An 11410-nucleotide genomic window follows, 5' to 3' on the forward strand; every position below is an offset into this window, starting at 1 on the left:
CACAATTAAAATGCAAAAGTTTAAAGATAAGAAAGAATCTTAAAAGAAGCAAGAGAAAAGCAGAGAGTTACCTACAAAGGGGTGCCCATAAGACTTTCAGCTGATTTCTCAAAATAAACTTTTCAGGCAAGAAGGGACTGGCAAGAAGTATTCAAAGAAATAAAAAGCAAGGACCTACAACCAAGATTACTCTATCCAGCAAAGCTATCATTTAGAATGGAATGGCAGATAAATGGCTTCCCAGACAAGGTAAAGTTAAAGGAATTCATCATCTCCAACCCATTATTATATGAAATATTAAAAGGACTTATTTAAGAAAAAGAGGATCAATACTATGAACATTAAAATGACAACAAACCCACAACTATCAATAACTGAATCTAAAAAATAAAAACAAAAACAAACTAGCCCTGGCTGCTGTGGCTGAGTGGATTGAGCTTCGGCCTGCGAGCCAAGTGTCGCTGGTTCGATTCCCAGTCAGGGCACATAACTAGGTTGCACATCAGGTCCCCACTTGGGGGCGCAAGTGAGAGGCAACCACACAGTGATGTTTTTCTCCCTTTCTCCTTTCCCCTCTCTCTAAAAATAAATAAACAAATAATTAAAAAACAAAACAAAAACAAACTAAGCAAACAACCAGAACAGGAACAGAAGAGATGGAGATCATTTGGTGGGTTATCAGCTGGAAAGGGAAGGGGGAGAATTTGGGAAATGATGCAGGGATTAAGAAATATAATTGGTAGGAACAAACTAGACAGGGGATATTAAGAATAGAATAGGAAAGGGAGAAGCCAAAGAACTTACATGCATAACACATGGACATAAACTAAGGGGGAGGATTGCTGGACAGAAGCAGGGTACCAGGTAGAGGAGGGCGAAGGGAAAAAATTGGGGCAACTGTAACAGCATAATCAATAAAATATAATTTGAAAAAGATCATAAAGACTTAAAAACCTAAGTTACAAAACTAGGGTGTTCTATGTAATGGCAGAGAAGATAAGGGTCTCCTCTGTCTGCATTCCCAACTCTTACTAATATAGCCATCCAGGTTCCAGGACACTGCAAGCTTTCTCCTCACATGTGCGGTCACATCAGGTGAGCCTAGTGTCTGTCCACTAAATAAGGGCATGAACTCTGTGTATTGTCTCCTGCCTCTCCCACTCTCCATGGAGTCCCCATCCCTCTTGCACAGCAGCCCTTCCCAGGACACACAAGCTTCTCTTGTTTCGTCCATCTTCATATTTTCAAGACCTATGCTGAGTCCTGGCTGGGTGTCTCAGTTGGTTGGAGTGTCATTCTTTACATCAAAAGGTTGCAGGTTTGATACGCAGTCAGGGCACATACATTGGTTGTGGGTTCATTCCCTGCTGGGTTGTGTATGGGAGGCAACTGATCAATGTTTCTCTTCCCCCCTCTTCTCCTCTAGGAACATCAAGAACAAAAATACCTGTGCTGAGACAGATAACAGGATGGAAAGACCTAAAGCATTGACCCTATTAGGTGAAAATGACTGATAGTTGCACATTTCATTGATGGATTCCTAAACTTGTAGAGTACTAAGGAACCATTAAGTCTGTGTCCCTTTTCACTCAGAGAAGGAAACAGGCCCAGAGAAATAAAATGACCTGCTAAGCAATGGTTGACATAGGGTAAGAAACTAAAATCTTACCCTTGACTCCTTACCTCTCCCCTTCCTTCTTACCACCCATTGTTCTGAATAGTATGTACACTTTTTCATAGAATGAACTCAAGTCTCTGATTCTCTGATGGTGGGATCGTGCATATTAGTGGAGAAGCCACAGCAGCCCTTTGCAGTGCCATCCAAATAAATTCACACTTGTTTGTAAACCCAAAGCTGAGCATGGACTCCAGTAGAAGAGCACAGACATGATCTGCCCAGTTCTCACTCAGGCCCTGGCTAAGAAAGTCCAACTCAGCATTTTCCACCTTTCTCTCCCAGCTATTATTCATACACCCTAACTGGGTGCACATCACCAATATTGTATTGATTCTAGCAATCAACATTATCAGTGCTAATACTGGAGTGTTTGAAGGGCCTGTGGAGCTTCCTTTTAAAATAGCAGTGAAGTTCTTTGTTGCATTTACTGTGAGGCTGAAGACCATTCTTGGCAATCAGACTGTTGACAACCCTCTGAAGGGATATAGTCACTGTGAAATACCCCAGAGGCACCCTATGGAGGAACTTCAATCACATCAATATAGAATCCAGTCTCCTTAGAGAGAAAACAAAGAGTTCCAGGTTGATAAATGGTAGAGAAATAGAAAGGAACTGGCCACTGTTAGCACTCTCTGCAGACATGTACAGAACATGATTAAGGGTGTCACACTGGGCTTCTGTTATAAGAATGGTTCTCTTGTTGAAATTGGAAATTTCTTGGGGAAAAAAAAAAAGATACATCTGCAGGGTTCAGATGAGTTCAGGCATTGCTTGTTCAGTGTCTCAAGTCCAGAAAGATGAGTTCTTGAAGGAAATGACATTGAACTTGTATCAAATTGAGCTGCTTTGATTCAGCAAGCTACAACAGTTAGAAACAAGGATATCGGAAAAATTTTGGATGGTATCTATGTTTCTGAAAAAGGAACAGTTCAGTAGGCTGATGAATAAGACCTAAGTTGTTCAGCTATAGAAACAGCAAGATGCCAGGTGATGCCTCAGATTTACTTGTGACAGTTTAAAGATGCAATAAAAGCCAGGTATTGATTTGGAGAAAAAAATAGTCATGAAGCCCTAAAGAATTCTTATATCTTCCCAACCTTAGAATTGCTTGCTGCTAGAGTGACAAACAAGATTTTCCCCTGAATAGTTCAAGAATATTAGACTCAAAAACCACATTTATTTGCTATGTGCAGACATTGACCTAAGTATTGAAGAAAGAGATCTGAGTCTAGGCTCATAGTTTTCAATGAACTGAGGAGCAAGAGAAAAAGAAATTGATTTACTGCATATGTTAAATATAGGAACATTCATTCAAATAACGTTATGCCAAAACCAATTTTGGATAATTTTTAAAGTTTTAACCAATTGCTTTGACATCCTGTAGATACACCAAGAAGGATGTTATTCTCCATTCTGGCAGATATTTTGTTGTCAAATTCTTCTTTAGAACAGTTAAAAGTGCCCAGTGGTTTCATGAGTACATTTGTGCACCTTTTTTGTTATTTGAATGGGTGAGGGCAATTCCTCTTTCTTGGCCATTTTGTGTTTGGGGACCAGTGGATATTCATTAATTCTGGAAGTATACAAAATGGCTCTTCCTCCTCTCTTAATGCAAGTGAGCAGGTCTGTCTATCCCACAGTAGATCTTCCTTCTGCACTGCATCCTCCCATCCAGCAGTTAAAGGCAGTACTAAAGCCCTAACAGAGTCCTGCAAAGCAGGATAACACAGAGAAGTGCAGCTAGGAGCCGTGGAGGCCCATTCCCAGAGCAGGGCAGCTGTCTCTTTCTATTGCACACACAGAAAACAGGAGGTCAGACTGTGAAACCACAGCATTCGCAGAGTTTCTCCTCCTCACCACTGGAATGTGAAGTCTCTCAGGGCACCCTGAACTATACAAATTTTTCAAGGACAAAGGCAAAACCCAGGCTGGAAAGCATGGGAGAGCTCTAGGGCCACTCACCTGCCTCTCCTCAGTGAAGACAACCACTCAGAGACACACTCAGAAACAAAAAGCAAGTCAGGGTCCACCCACAGCCTGCACACCTTTCACCTGCATGCAATAACCACCAATGATGCCCAGAAGACCCCAATTGTTTACTAGTCATATTTTCTACATTTGTCTTTTCTACTATAACACAATGAAGTACAAAGTGGAGTATCACAATGAGTATTCATTTTATTAAAGAGGCTTGGAGAAGTTAAAAGTAATGTCTCTCTATTGATTCTATTTATGACATGCATAAGGTGCCTCTTTTATCCAAGCAGGAAAACAAACAAAAAAATCCTCATAATAATTCACCAGAAAACATTAAAACAGTAATGAGCTCTATTAATGTAAAGAACATGCTTTACATAAACATACCATAGTAAAGAATAAGACAATGAATAGAACAGTCAGGAGTGTAGAGTGATCAGTAAGTAACCTGATCCTCTCCAATTAATCACTATAGCTGTCAGTCCGAATCCACTTGTGGCAGGCCAGATGGCTTTCTTCCCTATCGCTATTCTCCAGGAATATTAAGGTTTCCCACGTGCCAAGGTGATGCTGCACCTTCGGGTCCACGTCTTCTCTCATTGTGCTGCCCAGCGTCCTCTTCACACCCACGCGGACCTTCTGGTCCCCAGGAGGGTTGGGGATTGCCGCGGACTGGACGAGCAGCGCCAGGCCGGCAGACTGCTGAGCGTTAAGGGATGTTCGCTTCTGGAGTCCTGAGGGACCTCTGTGAGGGGCCTAACCCCAGGCTCTGTGCAAGCCCCCGGCAGCTTGTTCCTGGCTAAGGACAGCCCTTCAGTCTCATCCTCATCTGGAAGCTCCATCTGCCCTGACACAGGGGACTGACCACTGGGGCTGTGAGCACTGCGCCCTTGGGAACCCCGGCGACCCCGAGCGGCGCCCGGCCACCAGCGAGTTCTGCGCAGGCTGCAGAGCAGATCGGCCATGCTGAGCAGCACCGAGAGAGCGCTGAGTACCCAGAGGAAGAGCATCAGGATGGACTTCTCTGTGGGCCGAGAGACGTAGCAGTCCACAGAGCCAGAGCAGGGAGCATGGGCGCAGGAGAACCTGTTGGGGACTAAGAATCCGAAGAGGAGGTAATGCAAGGCCCCGAAAGCTGTTTCCGCCAGGGTCCGCAGACAGAGCTGCACAATGTAGCCCGAGGAAAAGTCTGGCACCACCAGACTGTGCCCCTCCCTGTAGGGCATTGGGCAGCGCCAATCCCCAGGGCTTGGGTCAGTGGGGTTTTGGCCCGCTGGACGGCCATCTGGATGGTAGGGGCCCCAGACGGCGAGCTCGGACACTTTGTGCAGCACGTAAACACTGAAAACCGCGGAAGGGAGGAGGGCAGACACGCTTTGAACCAGCCAGAAGCGCAAGTGGGACACTGGGGAAAAGATGTCATAACAGACATTGACGCACCCTGGCTGCAGGGTGTTGCACACAAACCTTTCCTGTTCGTCCTGGTAGACAGGGGACCCAGCTACAATGATCACCACCATCCTCAGCAGGATCATGACGGTAAGCCAGATCTTCCCTGGAAAAGAAGAGGCAGGGTAGGCACCACCATGCAAACATACATCCTTCAAACAATAATGTTTAAGTGTGTACTGGGGCTGAGAGTGAAGTGTGAGGTCCACAAACATGCATTTTAGTGATAGCAGCAGTATCAGGGAGTTAGCTCATGTGGCCAATATTAATAGAGCACTTATAATTTGTCAGACCCTGTTTGAAATACTTGCTTATAAAATGCTTTGAGATTAGTAGATTTTAAAGCAGCATAAATACTAAAAATGTTAGACTCTGATAGTTCAGACTTTTGTTAATGTCTCCAGGACTGAAAGGTCTAGAAAGAAAGTTTAGGAGATTAAGCTTCTTAAAGGATGTTAATGCATTCTCATAACTGTATAGCAAATACAACTATTAATTTCAGTAAGGCTTTATTTATGATAATTGTCCACAAAAACATCATTCAATAACAGGGCTTGTATTTAATGTTACTTTATAGCCCTTGGAATCAAATTTCTTTAAGAACATTAAAATTGCCAGATTTTTTCAGTAATTCAGAATTCTTTTTCTCCTGTTCAACTTTTATGAATTAACGAGTTTCATCTTTTTTCAACTTATCATGAATAAATATGGTCAACCTGGGAATTGAAAATAACTTCAAGTCTTCTTTTCATATCATGAGTCAATTATTTTGGAATATGTTTAAGACTCAGACAAAATAATCTGTAAATATTTTGTTTTGTGATGAGAAAACATCACCTGAGAAGAGAAAAACAACACTCTATATAAATGAAATCAGTTAAAGAATATTATTACATGATGAAGTTATTAACTCAAACTTTTAAAGACCAAGTTGATTTTGTCTAAGTTCTACAAAATAATGAGTAAGAAAAATATCAACAATTAATTCTTGCCTCAATCCCTTTTCCTAGAACACCCATACTTCTCTAAAAAATTGCCTTATCTGCACTAAACTCAGAAATCCTTACCACATTCTTTGTTAAAAAAAATAACTAAAATGAGATTTGGTTTAAAACACAAGAGAAATTGCTAATATTTACAAATTAAGCTTCAAGATTAAACTCTGAAAAGATGAACAGGAAAAAAGCATAATTGAGGCATTAATTTATCTTATTTTTATGGTATTGTTTCTTTTTCTGGTAAGGCAACCAGAAAAGAGTTACACAAAAATACTCCTTCCACCTGTTCCAGTCTTCAGACTCAGCACCAGAATGTCAGCAAGAAGCCTCAGGAGAGGAACAACACTCACACCCAGATTTCCATAAATGATGTTTGGAACCATTGCACAATCAGAAGCTTGAAACGACAGCCCCCTCTGCTCTAGTAGTGCATAGGCCTTTCTCTTAGGGGTAAGCAAGCCAAACCAATTAAAAAAAATAGAACAAGAGCTTTGGGGGGGTTTCCTGTACTCACCCACAATGGTCACGTTGCAGTTTAACGTGATAATGAGGAACCCTAGCAAGTCCAAACGGTCCATACTTCCAGAATGTCGCAGACTCAAGGCTGCTGAAGAAGTCAGAAGCCTGTGATCTCCAAGGAGGTGGAAAATCTTTGCAGAAATAAATGTATGTTAGCTACAAGAGGCTTAAGAATGAGAGTTGGAAATATGAAAGGAAAGATCTGAGCCCAAGAATAAGAGGTCAGTTTTTCTCCAAGTTGAGATCCCCACCCTGAGCTGTTTGCCTCTAAGGCAAAATGTTCCTGACAACTGCAGTGACCAGAAGACAGCAGGAGTCATCTCTCATTGTGAGCTATTCTTATCCTCCTGGGACATTCCAGGTCCCTGGCAGTGCTCACATGTTTCCACCAGGAGAGACAGGGGCTTCAGGATGTGTAATAGAAGTAACTACATTTAGCCCAAGAAAAAAAGTTTTGTTAACTAGCCAAGTAAATTCTTTATGAAACAGGTGTTTTCTCCTTGGAAACATCTCCATACCACTTTACTTGGTAAAGAAACACTAAAATGTTCATGTTTTGTCTTCTTTATGAAGCATAACCCATTATAACCTGAAAGGCTCTTGTCCTCATTCTCAATTCCTGTCTGACTCAGTGCTTCTGCACCTTGTACTTGTGTCCCAATTTTAGGTTGTGACTGTTATTCTCTAGCTGTTTCCTGTCTGCGTTAGTGACAAGAGCTCTTCACTCAGAGAAAGAAGACCTGGGTGCAACGTTGCGGCAGCCACCTGATCACTGGGGAAGTCCCTGAATCTCTTCAGATACCCTCTTCCTGCAGCAGGGAGAATCACTATGCCCTGTGCTGTTCTATTCGGGGTTTGTGGGAGGTAGACACATCATGATAGCCTTGAGAGCACCTCACATGTACTGAGTGTGTAACAATTTGTATCAATGGAGTTTAAATCCCTAACTGGTCCAAGAAGCCTTCACAGATTATATTTTCCTTTTGTATCTCTCAGCACTATGTAGCCTAAGGCTTCTCCCACTGAATCAGCTTCATAAAAGTCTGTTAGATTTGGAATAAAGTATCATTGTCTGGGCCCACTGACATAAGGCACAGTTGCATCAAAATTTTATTGTAACTGTTACCTTTATATCTGGAAAGAACCTGTCCTTCAAGCCTGGGTGTCTATCATCAGGGAAGAAATTGTAAACTTTAAGAGAAATAATTTCTATTTTTCATGAAAGCTACTCTTTGTATTCCTATCTTTTCTTCATTTCTGATCTATTCTTGAGTTTAGTAATATCCCTACAAAACTCCCAGAAGATAAGTACAGCAAAGCCACTTTCATCTTTATTCACATGACATGTTTCCATCCATTGAAAACATTGTGATCCCCCTTAAAAAGAAAAGCAGTTTTGCTATATGTCAAAAGTTTCAACATGAGCATTAAAACCTACAGAAGTCGGGGCTAAGTAAAAATATTGGAATAGTCATATGGTTCAAGCATAAAATAAAGTAAAATATATTTGCTGCTTAATAAACTATTTATGCTTTGGATTAAAAATTGATATACTAAGAAAGAATTACTGAATTTTACCGTGTGATATAAATAGCCTATTTTGAATGTGGAGTAAATTAGAATTTTGTAATGGAGTAAATCACTAGAGCTCTGCATGCTTTGGTTTTCTCATTAGTAAGGTAGAAAACAAATGTGCCTTCACCTATGCAGAATGATTGTGATATGCAAAATGAGATCATAGAAGTAAAAATGATTTCAAATATAAAGAATTGCACAGGACTTCCAGCCAAGATGAAGGCCTAGACAGAACACTGAATCTCCCTCCACAATTAAGAAGGAATACAATTACCTCAAAACTGGAGACAACCAGAAGTTGCAGAAAATCAAGCTCTATGGAAGTCCAACAAACAAAGATATAAAGAAGAAATAATCGGTGGAAGGGAGCAAAGTGAAAAAAATTGGGACTGTTGTAACAATATAATCAATAAAATATACTTTTAAAAAAAGAAGAAATACTCATCCAGACAGTAGGAGGGGCAGACGTGGAGTGGAGAGGATGTGGTGTGGTAGTGACAGCAGTGGAGGCAGCAGAAGGCCGGTGGAAAGTGGAGTCACACGTTTTAAAAAGTCAGGAGGGACACCTGGGGAGTGCTCCCAGCATCCGACCAGACTGCACAGCTCACGGTTCCAGTGCTGGGGAAAATAAATCCTCATTGTTTCTGACTGTGCAAACCAGTGAGGGTTGGGGTGGAGGAAGAAACTGCCAGTCTCACAGAAGAGTCTGCTCACTTAAAGGGACCCCTTGGTCCTAGAATGTCTGCAGACCCACAAACTCCAGGAACAACGACCAGGGCAACAGCTAGAGAGGTGCCAGTTCCATACAGAAGTGGGAGGAGTGCCTGTAAAAGGGGCAAATGCTGAGCAAGCGCCATCGTTCCCACTCAGACCTCTCTCCCACATACACCGCCACAACGTGGTGAAACCAGTCACCTGTACCGATGAATATCTAAGGCTCCACCCCTTACAATGTAACAGGTGTGACAGCTGTTAGACACAGAGGCAAACAAACATGGGAGCCTGTCAAGATGAGGAGACAGAGTGGTATGACCCAAAACAGGGAATGGATCAAGGTTCCAGTGGGAGAACTAAGTGACCAGGAGATAGCCAAACATAGAGTTCAAACATTGGTCATAATGATGCTCACAAGCTTGACAAATATGCTTAAGTATGACAAATACATAAGGGAAGAAGTGAAGGATATGCTAAATGAAATGAAGGAAAATCCACACAAAACCAGTGGTGAAGGGAAGGAAATCAGGGTTCAAATCAGTGATTTAGAACATAAGGAAGAAAAAAACAGTCAACTAGTACAGAATGGGGAAACAAAAATTTTTTTTAAATTAGGAGAGGCTTAGCAACCTCTGGGACAAATTTAAACATGCTAATGGTCGAGTAATAGGGGTGACATAAGGAGAAGAGGAAGAGCAAGAAATTGAAAGTTTATTTGAAAAAATAATGAAGGAAAACTTCCCAAATTTGGAGAAGGAAATAGACATACAAGTCCAGGAAGCACAGGGAGTCCCAAACAAACTAGACCCAAAGAGGACCACACCAAGACACATCATAATTAAAATGCCAAAGGTAAAAGACAAAGAGAGAATCTTAAAAGCAGCAAGAGAAAAGCAGAGAGTTTCCTAAAAGGGCTGCCTATAAGACTATCAGCTGATTTCTCAAAAGAGACTTTGCAGGCAAGAAGGGACTGGCAAGTATTCAATGTGATGAAAAGCAAGGACCTACAACCAAGATTACACTATCCAGCAAAGCTATCATTTAGAGTGAAAGGGCAGATGAAGTGCTTCCCAGACAAGGTAAAGCTAAAGGAGTTCATTATCACCAAGCCATTATTCCATGAAATGTTAAAGTGACTTACTTAAGAAAAAGAAGATCAAAACTATAAACACTAAAATGGCAGCATACTCACAACTATCAATAACTGAATCTAAAAAATAAAAACAAAATCCAACTAAGCAAACCAGAATAGGAACAGAATCATAGGTATGGGGATCATTTGGAGGGTTATCAGCTGGGAGGGAGGAGGGGGAGAAATGGGGAAATGGTGCCGGGATTAAGAATCATAATTGGTTAGTACAAAATAGACAGGGGGAAGTTAAGAATAATGTAGCAAAGGGTAAAGCCAAAGAACTTTTTGCATGACCTATGGATATGACCTAAGGATGGTGGAATGCTGGAGGGAAGCGGGTACTGGGTGGAAGGAAGCAAAGGGAAAAAACTTGGGACTACTGAAAAAATATAATCAGTAATATATACTTAAAAAAGAAGAATTGCACGAGTGTCAGTGACTGGTGCATCTCAGGGTCTGCTTCTGTGCATTCCCATTCTTGGTCTTTCTCTTTGCTTCCACACAGCTTCCTTCTCTAAGTCCACCTTGTCCCCATTCTTTGCCTTTTGTCTTTTTTCTCTTTTTTTCCTCCTCTCTTCATGCTAAGAGACATTTTTGCTTTGCCTGACATTCTCACCCCAGTGGCTGCCAGAAGCCTTATGGGTATCGAAGAGAAGAGGGAGAAGGATGTGGCTAGAACATTAAACATGTGGCACGGTGTGTATAAAAGTATCCTGAATTAATGGAGAATTTTCCATGTGTTTGTCTGTTGAGTGGATAAAAGATTTGGGGAGTATTGTGCTCAATCCAATGGATATGGCAGAATTATGCAAGATCATCAACTAGGATTAGTTCATAAAATGAACTTGGTAAAAAGGAAAGAGAAAAACGGAGTCATTTGCTCTTCAGCCTAGGCTTTATTCACTCTAGCTTAGTGAGGCAAATTATTTAGGCCCCAGTTTTACCATCTATAAATTGAAGATAATTATATTTCATTTATAGGGTTATTGAGAATTAGGGTTAACTTAAATGAAGTTCAAGTACATTATTTGGCCTTTAAATACCTCTCAATAAATGATAACTGCAGTCAATTCTCATGATTTGTGGTAGTTACATTCTATAAATTTGCTACAAACATAGAATTAGTTAATATTAGCAGTTCCTAGAGGAAAAACAGAGTTAGGTTCCTATAGGCCTCTGGTCACATTTTTGTTATCCAATCAAAACAAAACATGAGCCTTCAGGAACAGACTTCTGGCCAAGATGGAGGCATAGACAGACACGCTGCATCTCCTTCCACACTTAAGAAGAAATACAACTACCTCAAAACTAGAAAAAAAACAGAAGTTCCAGAAAATCAAACTGCATGGAAGTCCAGCAAACAAAGAT

At 41.1% G+C, this 11410-nt stretch overlaps 1 protein-coding gene across 2 annotated transcripts; it reads right to left on the reverse strand.

Moving 5' to 3' along the window:
- Nucleotides 1-3836: 3836 nt before the first annotated feature.
- On the reverse strand, nt 3837-6931 carry GJD4 (gap junction protein delta 4). Of its 2 annotated transcripts, XM_090267910.1 has the most exons (3): nt 6873-6931; nt 6617-6752; nt 3837-5210 (listed from the first exon to the last, which is right to left on the reverse strand). In XM_090267910.1, the coding sequence occupies exons 2-3, from the start codon at nt 6678-6680 to the stop codon at nt 4276-4278; spliced, it is 999 nt and encodes a 332-aa protein (XP_090124036.1). In that variant the 5' UTR covers nt 6681-6752; nt 6873-6931; the 3' UTR covers nt 3837-4275. The 2 variants fall into 2 exon arrangements, with proteins under 2 accessions (XP_090124036.1, XP_090124035.1); XM_090267909.1 differs by lacking the exon at nt 6873-6931 and having other exon boundaries at nt 6617-6841.
- Nucleotides 6932-11410: the final 4479 nt, after the last annotated feature.

The sequence above is a fragment of the Furipterus horrens genome, unplaced genomic scaffold, assembly GCF_987537825.1.
Source record: "Furipterus horrens unplaced genomic scaffold, mFurHor1.1.pri manual_scaffold_2, whole genome shotgun sequence".
Lineage (NCBI taxonomy): Eukaryota > Metazoa > Chordata > Mammalia > Chiroptera > Furipteridae > Furipterus > Furipterus horrens.